The following is an 18,379-nucleotide window of genomic DNA, read 5'->3' as shown; positions in this document are numbered from 1 at the left end:
TCTGAAGTAATTTTATTTTAGTTAGATTATGAATTTTTTAAATCATCAAAACCCTGCCATTTGAGATTGTATATTTAACAGTGATTTACAAAAATTAATGACCATTTGCAAAACCTAAAATATTTTCCTCCCTCCCTCCCTTCTTTCTTTCTTTCCTTCCTTCCAACGCAGCAATGACTTCTTAGGAGTAGAAATCTTATAATGTAGAATTTCCTCTACACATTCTCATTCTTTGCAATTTATAGTTTCATGGAATTGCTTGGACCACTGGCAAGTAAACTGATGTGTCTGGATAGCCCAGCCACTATGAGTAATGGATGGGACTTGAACCCCTGATTTACACATTGGTTCTTTTGGATTTTATATAAACAGAAAACAAACTATTATGGCATTTTCCCTTCAGATTTGAAAATGGGAGAGAGGGAGGGAAGAAAGGAGAGAGAAAGGGAAGGAGAAAGGAAGGAAGGGAGGGAGGGAAGGAAGAGGAGAGGGAAGGAGAGAGGGAGGGAGGAAGGGACATATAGATTATACATCAGATTTGCCACAAAATTCCTTACTTATTTTCACATGATTCTTACATAAATATAATAACAAATATTCTCCGTGATTCTCTTTCATTTCCACAAATAAATAATTTTCATCTAAAGCTAACTATAATTATTACCTCATAAAATTAGATTTATTTGGCAGAATGATCTATAACCAAATTATTCTTCAGTTATTTGAATGTTAGATTTTTATTTTATCTGCAAGACCACACCTACAGGCCAAAAGGTGGTGATTAACAGTGTTTTGTTTTGTTTTGTTTTTTTCTCATAATATGTTTCACAACCATATTGACTACAATGGGGATGGAGCATACCAGACATTTTTATTGATTTTTTTTGGTAAGCCTGAATAGGGAAATATGAAAATGGATAATGATGCTCCAGTTTTCTCTTTTTTATTTGCAGAATTCTACATGATTATATAGAACCACTATTTTGTGATATACAAGATTTCAAAGGGTTTTTAAACATCATTTATTTGTTTATCAATATGAAAATTGTAGGGCTAAAAAATAACTTGTAATTTCTAGTTCATGGGGTTCCACTTGATGAAAAATTAATTTACTCATTTTCACCAGTTTCCTCTGCCTAATTGACTAAACATAAAGGAGGTGGGGGACAAAAAGGAGAGGGAGAGGTCATTTTTTAAAGGCTAGCTTCCAAGCAAATCATCATGGATGTTATCTTGTGGAAGGTGTAATTAAAGACCATCCTTTCATTTACAAGGATCTGTGTTCAGATCCCAATTCTGACTCTTCCTACTTGTATTACTACTGGCGAGTAATTTTACCATTTTGCATTTCAGTTTCCTTATCAGTAAAATGAAGGAACTGGAATTTATTGTCCCTAAAATTCCCTTCTATCTCTGAGGAGAAACAATATCACTTCCCCCCGCCCCCTCCACCCCTGACTTAATAAGAGTATTGCAGAAAGAAAACAAGTTAAAAGGCTTGTATTTTGGTTCTAGATCTTACATTATGTTATATTAAGCTTCATCTTTCTGAGCCTCAGTTTCTTTTCTATTAGTAGGTTATTTCTATCATATCTAGAGTACATGTTTCACTTAGTTTATCCTCATCCTGTACTAACAGTGAATTTAATAAGTGGGCCAAAGATTTTCTGTCAAATTTTGAATGTCTCATATTTAAGTCTAATAGTGTTACTATTAAATATATATAGATTTAGGCATATAAGGAATATACAAGTATCTATTAAGCATCAACTATATGCTTGGCATTATGAAATAACATTCATTATCAAGCATTCATTTTGTCTTTGTTGTCTGGCACTTAATAGGTATTATATAAATGCTTGTTGAATTAAATTGCATTTTGAAGGCTTCAACAATTTTAATTTGGTATATCCAATTATATCTTTTTTTAAAAAAACTTTATGGATTTAAAGTCTAATAAGTAACATTTCTCTGGGTATTTGTCGTTCCTTATAGGGCTATAATGATTAGTTTGCAGATCCTTACTGGATATTATTCAGAATTTCAGAGCAAAAAATGACATAATAGATAATAGGTTATTGATTCAAAATCTGTAAAGGATGCAGGAAGATTATGGTTTTTACTTCTTAAAAAAAAAGAATTGAATAGGACTTCAGGATATCACACATGACCTGGAAATTAAAACAAATTAACTCCTCAAAAAATAGGTATTTAATCTACAATCAGCTTTACAATACTTTTCCAAGAAAAGGGAGAGATATTTTCAAGCTTTTAAGAATAAAATATAATACTAGGGAAGGGGGATGGGAACAAGCGTTACTAAGCACCTACTATGTATCAGGCAGGAACTACGCTAAGTGCCTTCAAATATTCTTAATCAATAGCAATATAAAACACTATTAATAAATAATTCGACATGTAACAACATAAAAAGAGGGGAAGGGCTAACATTTGAGGCAGCTCTAGTAGAGCATGTCCTAGAACCACAAAACTTAGATTGAAAATCTTTGATTTCCCATGTATTTATATAATCTTGAAGATATTGAACTAAGTATTCCTAAGGTTCCTTCAAACTCTAAATCTATGACATAGACCTCACTGCACTGACACCATAATGTGGAATGGAGTGGAAGTCAGAAAGATTCAAGTTAAGATTTTAGCTTAGAGACATACAAGTATGTTACTGAATGCTTGAACTTCACTGCACCTTGTTTTCCTCAACAATAAAATGGAATAAACTTGTGACTTTTCAAGTCCCTTCTGTCTCTAAATCCACAATCCTGTGACATTTGCTTGCTCTCTATAATTCAAAAATTACTATTTAGAAAGAAAAAAAATCAGATATTTTATTTTTGTGATTTGTTATTAAGGGTTGATTTGGATTCAGGGCGGGGAAAAACACATTTCAGATATATGAATTACTAAGGTAGAACATGATCTTCCTTACCCATTTCTCTAATATGGCATTCCTATTTATTCATCCTTCATATTATCATATCACGCTGTCAAATATTTACATTTATTAAAATTAGAAATGCTTTTATTATCTAAAAATTTAATGCAATTAATCCTATCAGATCATAGAGAACTTCTCTAAATTACACATATGTAAATATTGTGTTTGGGTTTATAAATGTCTGTATGTGTGTATATAATTGTTTTAGACTTATGATTTTATCTATATGGAAATTTCCAGTGTGGAAGATTCTTATACTTGTGCAGATTGATAACTTGTCTGTACTTCAAAGTGTCTGGGACACTAAGAAATTGAATAATTTTCCTATAAGATTAAATCTATCTCTTTTTGACTCTAAAGCTGGTCTTCCATCTAATACATTATTCCTTTATAGAGGTCAATAAAAATAATATTTTTAAAGTGTTCTAACTCAAATTATTTAAGGAAATGTATGCATAAATGCTCTTTTAACTCTTCAGTTACAATATATCAACTACTTTTTTTATGGAACATTTTTTCAACCCCAAATGAATTTTATATACAGATATACAATGTATATAATGTAAAGATCACAACTCTTGGTTTTAGATTATCTCATAAGTTTAGGGATAAAACCTAGTATGTTTGCAAAATCTGCCAAACCATTTTTAGATTTATAAGAGAAGAGCCTTTTAAATAATGATCCACATACTTTTACTCTTAAATCTTTTTTTCTGAAGCCTATTATGTGAATGTTTAAAACCTGTCATTTTTTTTTTTGACATTCAAAAAAGACATCCTCATTACCATTTGTGAAATCATACCACTTATCTTTTTGACAATAAGGGAATTTGAAAAAACTAAGCTTATGATTTTATCTGGAATCAATGGAAATCTTCCTTAAAAAAAAATAATATTGCTAGGAAAACAGTTGGATGGTATAGTGGCTAGAGCACAAGCCCTGGAGTCAGGAAGGCCTGAGTCAAATTTAACTTCAAACACATAATAGCTGTGGGACTCTGGGCAAGTCACAACCCCAATTGCCTCCAACAGAAAAGCAAAAACAAAAACAAGAAAATAAATATACTATTTCCAAGAGTTCCTAGGAGGTATATATATATATATATTTTTTTTTTTGTAAATTTGATTAAAACATTTCAAATAAAAATTTAAAGATTATTTTTAAATTTAACTTCAGTGAATAAAATACTAAATATTACTTACAATAAAATACTAAATTTCTCTTAAAAGTCATCTTTGACCTACCTTCTTAATGAGTGTATGTCTTTCTTATAGCTAAAAGTTCCCTAAAAAGTCTTTAAACGTTCAACTTTGTACAATTCTAAGGATTAAATATTGTTGTGTAGAATACAATCATTGTTGACATAGTCTCTCTGCAGAGTAATTTTAGAAAATGTGTGGTAACTACATTAATATCTCAACCAAATAGATATTATTCAGTTTGGTTACATAGTGTGCCTACCATCCTCCAACTTACAGTTTTGCCTACATGGCAAAATTTTACATAATTTGAGTCTCCACATAAATCTAACATTTTTAAGGCATTATACCCTGAGATACAAATCTGCTTTTCTTATTTTCTATGAAACTGTGAGACTGAATCTATATAGCAGCAGGCAAATGGCTTCTCTTTGGATCTCAGTTTTATAATCGTTATGATGAGAATGTTAGAGTAGATGACATCTAAAGTCCCTTCTACCTCTAAATTCTATGATAAGTCTGGTCAATGGAGATACAAATTGAATATCTGTTATTTGTTTGTGTCTGGACCTGTGATCCAAAAATGTACAGAACTCTCAATGTGGAAATGTTGTTCCAAAACCAGATCTGCAAGTCATTTAGAATTAATAATCATAGAGAACTTTCCGGGACACTGAAAGGGTAAGTGACTAATTTATGGTCACAATGCGGGAATATTTCAGTCAGGGTTTTGAATCTAGCCTTAACTGAGGGTAAAGCTGTAGCATGGATAGTTAGACCATGTTGTCTTTCAATATGCTTGATATTTTGTAGACAAAATGATGGTAAGTTGAAAGTGAACAATTCAACAACATGATTGTTTGACCCCCTCAGACAAAGCCTAAGACTATACTCAATGCAATTTTGATATTAATAAAACACTTAGAAGAGGATGTGAAATAATTTAATGAAATTTAAAAGATAATTTTAAACAATTGAAAAGAAAATATACATACTTCTGGGATTAAAATGAAATGTGTACTTACAATTGTCTAAATTTATATTAGTTACAGTTTGGATGCTCTAAAAATAATCATCATTTCTACAAACTTTTCTTTAAGTAAACTTTAGTGAAAAAGTAGCACTTCTGTCCATTGTATCCATAGTAAATGTATGATAATTATGACAGACCTCATTGCTTCACAGCACTTGAAAATGATTAAAAGCACAGCAAAAGAATTCTGAGTAGTTTCACTGTGGAAATCTGAAATATATTAATGAGACTAATTGCTTCATTATAATCAATTGCCTAGACTGGTATTTCAGTGCAGACTAAGATCAGAACTAAGTAAAAAATAATCTTTGATAGTGTTTTTGATAGAACAATATTGTAGGAGATACCTATGTAATAAATAGAATTTTAGGGGTAACACTTGACACAGAATTGAAGTTTGGAATTTTTTAAAATTGTAATTCACAATTCAAATAGTCATACACAAGATTTTTCAATTTACAAAATTTTGGAAATGTTTTAACTTTTCCATAGCTTGGTGTAGATGATAAGAAGAATAGATTTAAAGTCAGAAGACCTAGATTTAAATCCTAGCTCTGCTACTTCTTGTCTGGGTGACCCCAATGATGGAACTTCTCTGGCTCTCCATTTCCTTGCCTATAAACTGAAAGCCATGACCTCTAAACTCTTAATCTTATATTATTATAACATATTTAATTCTGTTAAGTCATTTTACAGAACAGCAATGCCAAATAACTTTACAATCTTATCTTTTTCCCTTTTTGGAAGCAGGTCACCCTATTTCTTCTTTTTCATTATAAATATTAACCTTCTCAAAAATGTCTTTATTAATTGGATGTATTCCTAAGAAAAAGATAAATCTAAAAAATATATATTATTCCTTTCTGTTGCTTTTTTTTTAATTAAGAATAAATAAATCATAACTAGTTTTAGATTTTTCTCTTTTTTTCTCTTTTCTTTATGCATTTCTTGAAACAAGCAACCCAGCTAACATGGCCTTCTTAAAGAACTAAATTTCCAAAGCTATCTGCCTACTGAAAATTAAACTTAGTATTTCTGAATGATTATAGTATTTTTTGGACAACAAATGTTGTTTGAGCACATTTCACATATAGTAGATATGTAGCTGAATGGTAGTATAGTAGTTGTAAGGGATGAAAAGAACTGAAAGATGTGGTCTTTGCTCTTTAGAAGAAGTGATATTGGAGCATACATGCATGACCCAATTAGAGAACAAACATTTTTTAAGGATTAGAGTGCTACATGAATAACAGCTCTTATTTTGTGTGCTCATGTACTCTACATTTTTACTTGTTACAAAACATAATATATAAAGAAGTGATTAACATGGAGTCCAGTGAATTGTAGAAAGTTTCCTAAAGAGATAAATTTTTAGTGAGTCTTGAAGGTAAAAAATGTTTGGAATTGACAGAGGGAAGGAAACAGGGTGTTGAAGGCAAGAGAACAGCATAAGTAAATGGGAACAAAGATATACAGAGGAGAGGAAGAAGACTGAACTGGATAGAACAGAATGGAAGCAAAAAAATAAATAAAATTGGATAGGAATGGGAATGGGGAAAGGGATGACATTTTGAAATAGTAACCTATAAAAAGAAAGGACTCAAGATGGTTATTGGATTATAAATTTTTTAAGGACAGGGATTATGTGTAATTATATTTTGTATAACAAACAATGCATCTAGATACTTAATACATATTAGTTCTATTGAACTGAATAAATAAAAAAATTATGTGTAAAATAATTTGAAGTAGGGAGATATGAGTCATAAAAACTTGTTCACTGGAAAGAAATGGTTTCAAAAGGTTTGAGTTCAAATCCCCATTCTACCTCTTATTAGGTATGTCCCTGTGGACAAGTAATTTACCCTTTCTAATTCTCAGTTTTGTTGCCTAGAGAAAGACAATAGTACTTACATTGGTTACTTCACAATGCTTTTGTGAAGATCAAATGATATAATACATGCAAAGCACTTTGTAATTATAAATTTTGTCTCCATAATAATATAAGTAAAACAAATTGGAATCCATACATATAATATAGATCTTAGTGAAAACAACATAATTTGTTTAAAAATAGTAAGCTGAGTCAGGAGGCCTATAATTTAGCTTCTGCTCTAATTCTAGTTTTCTATATAACTTTGAACATGCTACTGAAACTCTCAGGGTCTTACATCCTTCATCGTAAACTCTCACATGGAAATGATGATAAAAGCAGAAATATTTGAAGGGTTTATTGTAAAGATCAAATAAGGAAATAGATGTAAAAATATTTTGAAAAGTATAAAACACACATGTAAGTTGTCCTTACTATAAACAATATGTTCTAATCTTCATCAAAGATCTAGGAAACCTTTAAATAATTGGACAAAGTAAAAAAATAAGGCATACAATCATATGTGTATGAATATATGCACACACATAATACTTTGTTTACATTCAAAAGCTTCAAATATTTGATATCATGGAATTTGAATATCCTAATTATCAGAAATTTGAATTATGATATACTTAAAATAATGTGCTATTATATGACTTACTATAAGAATATGGCTCTAAAGATCAATCAGGAGAAAGGGAGTTGTATTTGATTCTGTTTGACATTTTAAAAATGTTTCTGTGGCATAGACTCCAGTCTTGTGTGTGAGACTAACATATAGTGTCTAATCCATTAAAAATGAAGGCAAAAAAAGGAAAATAATAAATTTTAGATTTCAACACCTAGAGTAGAAACTGGGAAATGATCAACTTTTTTTTCTCCTTAATGCCAATGGTTTGAGAATGTCCAAACCAAAACACTCTGTTATTCATGTTGAAAATAAATCTCACTTGCTATGTATCATTTTTATGTATATATAAATAGCAATTTATCATATATATGCATACACACAAATACATACAGATACATATACATATGTATGTATATAATGCATCTATATATACATACATATACATGTTATATATATGCTACATATAATCCAAATATATCCATACATATATATACACATACATGTCTATGCATATATGTATATATTTGAAATATGCACACACTCACATTCATATATACTCCTAATTTATGTATTTTGAGTGGTAGAAGTATAGGGAAGCTAGTTGAAACACACTTCTATCATTTTTTTGTAAGAAAAAAATTACTATAGAGTTTTTTAAGCTCAATTTGTAAGAAATCAAATGTTTATTATTTGAAATTAAATATAATAGAAGACTTTCTGGTTTTATGAGTTTTTAAAATGCAGTGGAATAAAAAAACCTTCTGGTGAATCATAAACTATTTTTACAAAACATCTGCCCAAATAATACATATGCTATATGTCCTTTTGTATGTTATATACATAAATTGGCAATTGTCTTAATTTCATCAAGCAAATATTTATTGAACACCTATTTTATTCAAAGCATTGTCTTAGATTTTTTTTTTTTTTTTGGAGGGGAGGAGGATGCAGGATGGCCAGCATAGAAAGTGAAGATCTTAGCTTCCTTGTCTTTTTTGCCTACAAAACAAACAATTTTAGGAAAAAGATGAAATTTTCAGTACACCATCTTATTTTGTCAAACCACACCAGCGTCAGGCTGAAATGAAACAATCTTTCTCAGTTTCCAGGTTTACAAATTTCTTGGATGATTTCTTGACATCATAGGTTTATACTGCTAATGATTTTTCCAATTTTCTTCCATAGAGGTCCTTCTGTAGTGCTATGGTAGAAGAGCTGAGGATGTCTCTGAAGTGTCAGCGCCGGTTAAAACACAAACCCCAGGCCCCTGTTATTGTGAAAACAGAAGAAGTTATCAACATGCACACATTTAACGACAGAAGGTTGCCAGGGAAAGAAACCATGGCATAAAGCTGGGAGACCCAAATGCCCAAGCACAAACTGTCGTCTTTTTTTTTTTTTTTCCAAACAACTTTAGCGAGAATGTTTCCTGTGGAAATATGCAACCTGTGCAAAATAAAATGAGTTACCTCATGCCGCTGTGTCTATGAACTCAAGACTCTTGTGATCTAAGCAGTTGCAATGGTCAGACTCGATTCACAAGCACCATGGATCAACTAAGTTCTGCGGGGTTACACTGTTTATCGTGGGTTCCACCATTCTTCCGAATGAATGTGATATGTGAGGTTGTGGTTGGTTTCAAATGCAGTCCAGTGAGATTACAGGTTCCCTTGGACGTTCAGCTGTGGCCAGGAGATGGAGTATCTATGCCCAGTGGGGCAGCCATTCAAGGAGTCATTAAACAAACAAACAAAAAAGACTTGGAATCAGCAAAAAAACTGTAGTGTAACAAGAAACAATATGTTCTTCTGAACTTCCAGATATAGAGGTGGTGAGGTTACTGGCCCCCAACTGCACAGTATAATAATCATCTGAATAGACAATATGTGTTTATTGGATGTGAAAAATATTGTAACACAAAGCAAATCTGAATTTCATAAAAAGAGGAATATAAAGTGGACTTGTGTCTGCTTTGTGGACTGTCTGTGTCACTGACTGAAATAAAAATGTCGGTAACTAAGGCAATAATGATTTTCTTAAATTCACCAAGCCAGGAATGTAATGTGAGACACCCCTTCCCAAGTAAAATGAAAAAAAAACAAAAAAAAAAAACCAGCAAACAGTTGACCTAGTTTTCCTGAGTTAAGAAAGTTGTATTTTGTAACCTTTCACTAATAAAGTGATTTTGTTTTAAATTGTGGAAAGGGGGAAATAAGGGTGGGATTTGGTGGTCACATGGACTATTGAAGGCTCACATTTTAGCATCTCGCGGTTTCCAGACCTTTGTTCCTGCTGCAAATTGAACTCAATGGAGCCTGTGCAGTTCTCAACAATAGTGGAAATGAGTTAGTCACCTACAAGAAGTGAGCAGGACAACTTTTACATGGACTGCATTTATCAATACAGTCACAGTGTTAAAAATGAACAAAATTCTTGAGCAGTTTTTTTTTTTAAAAAAAATGTTCAGGTTTATTTGTGGAAATGCAAGATTTCTATGAAAATAGTTTTTGTATGGAAATTTTTGTAATACTTTTTATCAACAACAACAAAAAAAAAAAACACGCATTACCGTCAGGGGTGTGATGTCAAGCATGAAGGTAGTGCGTGTGCATCACCAACGTTTGGTGAAAACTATTTTTATCAAGAAATGGAATCATAGAAGAGAAATATTTTCAAGTTAGATAATATAAAAGCTAGGTGCACTACCAACACTGCTTACCATGCTACACCCCTGGTTTCCACTAGGCTGATGACATACTGTAATGACCAATTGTGTGTAAATGGTAAAAGACACAGACCTCTTGACCACATTGTTTTAATAGTTGAGTGCACACAGTTTGCTGTTTGAATCCAATGCACAAAATTAAAACAGAAATCATTAAAATTATGTCCATTTTACTTTTACTTTGGGCTCTCTGTTCTTCTGAAATTGCAAGTAAATCAGAAGCTCCCCTACACTTGACTCGAAGAGAAATTCAGAACTGAGTGTTGCTTGGTATTCAGCTACTAGGGGAGGGAGATGAAGGGAAGATGAAATTTATCCAATTGGAACCTATGACCAGATGGAGGAAGTATACCTACTAGCATTTACAATTCCCTCAATGTCTCCTTTGGTATTGATTAATAGTATTGTAGATCCAGATTTTTACAACTGGAAGGGACCTTATAGGTCATCCAGCCCTAAATACTTCTCCCATTTATGAATGAAAAAAACTAAGCAGTAGAATGATGAAGTGACTTGTTCATGTTCACACAGTCAGTTATTAATCTCTTAGGTACTAGAACTCTTAGGAACTAAAATTCTCAATACAATTTCTTTAAGTCATTAAGCTATTGTGCCAAGTGATTGTGGTGGCCTTCTATCCTATGTTTGAGTGGGCACTTCTTTATACATTTATATGCCAATTTGCATTAAGCTGATGGTCCTGTCTCACCCTGGAAAGGAAGAATTAAGATCAGTTTTTCAATTTGGTGATGGTATTCATTTATTACCACTGTTTTAATTCAACTTAATTTCTAATAGATTTCAAAATATAGTTTGAAAAGAATAACTTTACTTATTGTCTTTCTCAGGAAATATTTTACTCTTCTTCCTCTAGCTCATTGTTCTCTCACAAACATAGAACAACTGAAATTCCATCATCAATTGCTGCTTCTTTAAAATTTAATGCTTGTCAGACTTCAAGTTCTTTGAGGATGGGGACCAAGATCTTAAAATTTATATATTCTACAGTACCAAGCACAGTTCTACATACACTACATATTTAATACATCCTTAATAAATGAAAGGGAAAAAGTAGCAAAATAGATAAATAGAATAAATGAGAGACATACACAGAGAAATAGATAAATGATGAATGGATATATACATGTAGATCAATGGGTATATATCTATATTGATAGATGATTGGATATAAATCTATATCTAGAGAGATAGATGGATAGACTGAAGGATCTATACATACATTTTATACATTTATAGAATAATCCTCTTTCCACATGACAGCCATTTAGAGACTTAAATATAATGATCATTCTCTCTCAAGCTTAATTTTTATCTGCTCCATGCTAAATGACCATATCCACCCCACTCCCTCCCCCAAAAACTCCACAACCTTTCCCTAGAATAGATACTGTCATTCATGTTAGTCTTTTCTAAATGCTTTGTATTAATCACAAATTAGATAAGCATGTCATCTATTCCTTTATTCATATCCTTGCTAAAAATTGGATATATATACTACAAAGAAAAGTTATAGGCCCTTGGATTATTACACTAGAAATATTTCTACAAATTGTCACTGGCTTTTTAAAATTAATATTTAGTTCTGATCATTCAACCAGATTTGAAATCACCTTATGATGTTATCATCTCTCAATCTTGCATATAAGAATTTCATGAAAGTCTCTGTCAAATATTTTGTTAAAATCTAGACCAACTATAGTATGTATGTCTTTTGCATTCTCCAATCTGCTAGTCTAGTAACTAGATAAAAAGAACTAGATTAATCTGGCAAAATGAACCCACTGACTAGATCTTTGTCATCACAGCTTGTTTTCTAGATATTCATTCATCTTTTCTTTAATACAATCTAGAAATTCCTCATAAATTCCTAATAAAAGTCAAACACAAATGCCTGCAGTTTGAAGACATACACACTCACACACACTTTCTCTCTCTGTCTTTCCCTCCTTCTCTCCCTCTCCCTCTCTTACTCTCTCCCTCCCTCTCTCTCTCTCTCTCTTTCTCACTCTCCCCTTCTCTCTCTCTCTCTTCTTCTATCCTCTCTCTCTCTCTCTCACTCTCTCTCTCACTCTCGCTCTCGCTCTCATTCTCTCTCTAGCTCTCTGTCTCTGTCTCTCCCTGTCTCTTTGTTTCCCTCCCTCTCTCTCTCTTCCTCTATTTCTCTTTGTTTCTGTTTCTTACCTCTCTCTCTTACATACACATATTAGTACTTTTTTACCCACATTTTACAGATAAGGAAATTGAGGCAAAGATGAGTTAAATGACTAGCCCAATATTGCACAACTAGCTAGTGTCTGAGGCTGGATTTGAATCTATGTTTTCCTGACTCCAGACCTGATTCTCTATCTGCTACATCACTTAGTTGCCCCTCTTTGTCACTAAAGCTCCCAATCCGAGTCATTCTCATTTTTTCAATCCTCTTCTAATCACGAATTTAATCAGTATCAATTATACCATGCTAACTCTTGAAATTGTTCCCTTACTTCTACTCACATAAGCACCACTCTAGTTCAGGACCTCTTACATAGACAATTGAAATTGTTTCCTAATTTGTCTCTTGAATTCAAATCTCTCACCACTCCAGGTAATCCTCTTTTCAAAATGTAATTTTATTATTTTTTAAATTACAAACATTAAATCCTCAATTGCCTGCCCAACCCCATACAATTAAAGAATGAGACAAAAAAAAAAAAAAAAGAAAACCTTTATAAGTATTATTCTTTGGCAAGCAAAGAAGCAAATACCCATATTATTCGTGGCCCCAAATATATGTTGTATTTTCAACTTTATATCCATCACTCCTCTATCATCCAGCAGATAACATGCTTCATCATCAGTCATCTGGAAGTATGGCTGGTAAGTGTAATGGTTAGAACTTTCAAGCCTTCCTTAGTTGTTCTACTTAGTATGTTGTTATTATATAAATGCTTTGAAGATTTTTGCTCAATTCTCTTTGCAACACCTTATACAAGTATCACTACATTTCTTTGAAATCATTCATTTTATTACTTCATATTATGACAATAATATTCTATTACATAATTATACAATATAATTTACTTAGCCATTCCTCATTAAAAATAGGCTAATTCCTAGAATTATTGCAATTTAACAAAGAACTGATATAGATCTGTGTGAATGTGTGTGTATAATTTTAATTTATAAAGATAAATTATATATATATATATATTAATTTATATATTAATATATTTAATTTACTTTTCCCTCTTTTTTGATCTCATTGAAATATTGGCTTAGTAGTGATAAATTTAATCCTTGTTTACAGGATTTAGTGATGTTTTGGACAGGGTTCTTAGTTCCTTTTCAGAAAGCCTGGAATACCTGTTTCCTCAATAGTTTTTTTAACAATAATGATTTTCTGTGTCATCTTTTTCTAGCTAATGGGCATATTGTAGAATCTCCAAGTGGCTTTAATTAGATATACACATTCCTAATCATTAGTGTTCTAGAGAACTTTTTCTAATGGCTATTGATAACTTAATTTTTTTTTTCTTTTTGACAACTGCCTTTTAATATCTATTGAGTATCTATTAGAGAATCTCTGAACAACTGCCAATATTCCTAAAATACAGGTCTGCCTCTGTCATGCTCTTTTCAATAATTACTATTATTACTCCTACACATTATTAGACTTTTTCAAAACCTTCAGAGTTTTGCCCTAATTTACCTTTACAAGTCTGGGTGAGTTGATTTGAACTTATCCAGAATAGCAGGTGTTCCTTACATAGCAGTCTGTTCTTTATTAACCATTGTTATCTTTTCCATGCACAGATATTTTCTGTGGAAGAGAAAAGAGGCACAAATAAAAGTTAAGTAGTCTACCTACTTTTCATCAACTATTATCAGCTCATCCACTCAAGTAGTTCATTCACTCATTCCCTTTTGATCTTTTACTCTCCAAAATAACTTTAAGGAAAAAAAAATACCCTTAATCATTTCTTGACAGCCTCAGTTATTTTGAACTTTAGTGATCTGGAAACTGTTCTTCTAGGACCATGATATTTTATATTAATTTCTGTTACTTGCCCTTGCTCTTGCTTTCTGCACAGGTCAAATTGAAGTTGTTTGATAAATTCTCTATAGAACCATATCATTCTCATTTAAATACTTCACTTTTTTTCTTCATCATAATTCTTTCTCTTTGTTTTATTTGTTAGATGTCCTGTAAAAAAATTCTTTTTGATTAAATTATTCAGAATACTGTCCTAATTCAAATATTTATTTTTATTTCCATTTTAAAATCATCTTCCAATAGATTTCATATTCAGCTGCGTGCTTTTCATCTTTATGGTGCTAGAAAATTTTGCTAATGGAATGTGCAAAAGCAAAAGACAAATCTTAGAGTATTGATTTTTGAAAGTAATGAAGCAATCAGTGTCTTTTTCTTTATGAAGGTATATATAATTGTGTAAAAAGAATATAGTTTAGAAGGTAGTATGAAATATTTGATGGAATGTTTTGGAATCATGTACACTGGAGTTCAAATCCTGCCCTGGATTTTAACTAGTTGTGCTACCATTGATAAATCACTAATTATTTAACCATTCTATACTTAAATTTTCTTTTATGAAAAATGAATTTCACTAGATCTCCTTTAATATTCCTTCCAAAATTAAATCTCTGATTTTATATATGTGTAATTCCCTTTTTATATGATAATTATGGAATTTTTAAAAAGGCACCAAATATATTAGGGATTATATATTTTTCCTTGTAATTTGTAGTGGGAAAAACAATATAATTAATTAACTAAATTGTTAGCCATAAATTATTCCATTTCCTAAAACATTATAATATAAGTACATCTTTCCATATTCATTATGTGTTTAACTACACATAGAATTCAGGCCTTCTCTTCCCAGGCCAGTGATATACTTACTTATTTTAATTGGAATTATGTTTGAGCAATATAAGGGAAACATTCAGTTAATTATCATGTTTAAAATCAAGAGAAATTCAATTAATACCACATTATCAATTAATTCACATTTAATTAGATAAACGAACCTAGAAACAGGAGAATAAACTTGATAAAGCAATAGATCTATCATTTTGTAATCAAGGATAAATACATTTTTCACTTTCTGTTTTTTAAATTATTATTTACCTACGAGTAATTGCTTTTCCATTTCTATTCTTTTTCCCCCACACTCAGAAAAAAAAAAGAACATTTCAAAACCATTTAATTAACTCCCTAATAAAAGTGAATATGTCCTTCATCAATACTATTCCAGAAAACCTTATACACATTCCTGGAAAGGAGATAAGTTTCTATTTTAGTATCTGTCAAATAAATGTTGAATTCTGAAGTCAATGCAATCTACACCCTAAGGGCTCAAGTCTAATTCTGAACACTCCAATTGCTGTTTTATATAGAATGAGTAAAATAACTGTTATAATGTAGGTAAGCACTTTCCTGGCTAATCAAGTTGAACTAGAAGAAATGTGAAAATTCCTCCACTAGTTATTGTCTTTTACTTTGCTTTCAGGATTATTAAGTGAATCTTAGATAGGAACAGAATTAAAAGATCATCTTCCTAATTCTCTGCCAAAGGGAATTGGAACAATCAACAAGAGCGTTCAACCCCATTACATTTGCAAAATGTAATGTACAGGGTAATATCACAACATTTCAAAGAAGAACAAATTCAATATTTGGGTCAATGTACTAAGTAAACTTCTAAGTACTTTAACGATGTTGAAACTCATGTTCCACAGCTAATTTCCGTTCTCTTCACTCTTTCATATCTTTTGAAGAGGCTATCATTATACCAGGCCCATTTCTTTTAATATCACATAGGCCAGTAACCTTTGCTCTTTCTCTGCATATATTCTGTTTTCCTAACTGTAATCAGTTAGATGACCAAAATGTATTATTCATAATAAGGTGAAAACACATCCAACATCATAAGAGATCAATGATACTTCTTGGAAACCTCACTCCAAGGGCATGCCCTACTAATATCAAGTTGGTAATTAATAAGATAGTTGATTATCACTGTGGTCAATGCTTAATACATATTTGTTGACTGACTGCTAAAGGCATATCACATTAGCAATGACTCATGAATAATCAGATTAGATCATTTTTCATTATCAAGTCTACATCAGGTATTCAATAAATGTTTCTTGCTTGGAAAAGAAAGAATATATGCATTTATGTTTATGTAAAGAGACAGATGCACAGGTAGAGAGATTAAACATAATTTAAACAAGAATCCCTTAAGATTATTTTTATTTCAGTAAAAAAAATGAATTAGATTTACTCTTCATGTAATAATAATAATATATTTTTATAAAATAAAAAATAAGTTATATCTCAGGCATCAATTTATTGCTCCAAAGTATTTTCTGGATATTTACCTTATGAAACATAAAATATATATATATATATATATATATATATACATGTCCATACAATTATTTCTGAATCTGACCATTGAAAATAATCCCTGAAATCAATCAATCTCTCTCTCTCTCTCTCTCTCTCTCTCTCTCTCTTAGCATCTGTTCATATAAATCTTTCCAGGCCTTTCTATAATCAGCTTGTTCATCATTTTTTATAGAAAATAATATTCCATTACCTTCATATTCCACAACTTGTTCAGCCACTCCCCAATTGATAAAACATTTACTCATTTTCCAATTCTTTGCTACAAAAAGAGCTGCTATAAAGATTTTTGTACATGCGAGTCGTTTTCCCTTTTTTAAGATTTTCCTGGGATACAGACCCAGTAGGGGCACTGTTGGATCAAAGGGCATGGACAGTTTTATAGTCCTTTGAACATAATTCCAAATTGCTCTCCAGAATGGTCGGATCATTTCACAACTCCACAACAATGTATTAGTATTCCAGTTTTTCCTGAAATTTCTCAATTAAAATTAATTAGCTTATTATTGTCCAGTGAAAATTTAATGCTATTCCTTAGGTGATATTGCATTACAGCTAAACCTGAGTAAAAATTATTTTAAAATAATATAGTAGCTTCTTTTATAGCTAGAGATTCTTTTATAGCTAGCGATTATAGCTAGGAATACATTTAAATTTTGTGTATGGATGTATGTAAATAATTGTACCTATTATAAGTTGGAAATAATTTGGGGAAACACTGTCTCATCTCAATTCTCACTCACACTAAAACACCACTGCCTGGAGAAATATTGTCCTCTTAGAATGCTGTTGACATAATTCCCATTCTAGTATATACTCTATAATGTCAATTAATTTTTACATTGTCTCTGCTATATCATATTTCATGCAGCGATTAGCAACCTACTAATCAATTTAACCATTTGACATGGGATTATTTTTTTAGAAAGAGATCTTTATTGAAAAGATAGATTAAAAATATAATAATGAAACATTCCATGAAATTAGAGCAGGCTCTCTTACCACTTCAGTACATCCCTAGTAGTGGAAAAGATAGATTTTGTTTTTGTTTTTTGCAGCATCTCGATTTTCCTGTTTCCTCCCCATCTATCAGAAAACCATTGTATATAATAAATATTTTTAAAAGAAAATAAGAGCAAAACCAAGAGAATCTAAAAATATATTAATATACCTCATCAGTGGACTTCACACAATATCAAAGAAGTGGAGTGGGAAGTAAATTCTCATGTCACTTCTTTGAAATCATATTTATTCTTTGTAATTTTGCAACAATCATTTTTCATTATTTTCTGGTTATTTCTTTCTTATTCATGTCCTTGTATATCTATATAGTTTCCTTGACTCTGCTTACTCTTTTCTTAATCAAATCATCCTTCTTTGTATTCATTACATAAATCATTACTTCTGGCACAGTAATATTCCATAACATTCATGTACATAATATTTACCCTTTTTCCCAATCAATAGCCATTCACTTAGTTTTCAATTCCTTGCTACCACATAGAGTACAATAGATATATTGGGA

General features: G+C 31.2%; 1 protein-coding gene across 2 annotated transcripts in view; it reads left to right on the top strand.

Annotated features, from left to right (window-relative positions):
- Positions 1 to 9,713, top strand: part of GRIK2 (glutamate ionotropic receptor kainate type subunit 2) — an 827,779-nt gene extending 818,066 nt beyond the window's left edge. For both annotated transcript variants that reach the window (XM_031964481.1, XM_031964483.1), the window contains one exon: positions 8,882 to 9,713. In XM_031964481.1, coding sequence (XP_031820341.1) covers positions 8,882 to 9,046 — 165 coding nt within the window. In that variant the 3' untranslated portion in view covers positions 9,047 to 9,713. The remainder of the gene's footprint in view (positions 1 to 8,881) is intronic.
- Positions 9,714 to 18,379: the final 8,666 nt, after the last annotated feature.

Source organism: Sarcophilus harrisii, chromosome 4 (genome assembly GCF_902635505.1).
Source record: "Sarcophilus harrisii chromosome 4, mSarHar1.11, whole genome shotgun sequence".
Lineage (NCBI taxonomy): Eukaryota > Metazoa > Chordata > Mammalia > Dasyuromorphia > Dasyuridae > Sarcophilus > Sarcophilus harrisii.
The sequence above is the reverse complement of the archived record's forward strand: the minus strand, read 5'-3'. Positions and strand labels throughout refer to the sequence as shown.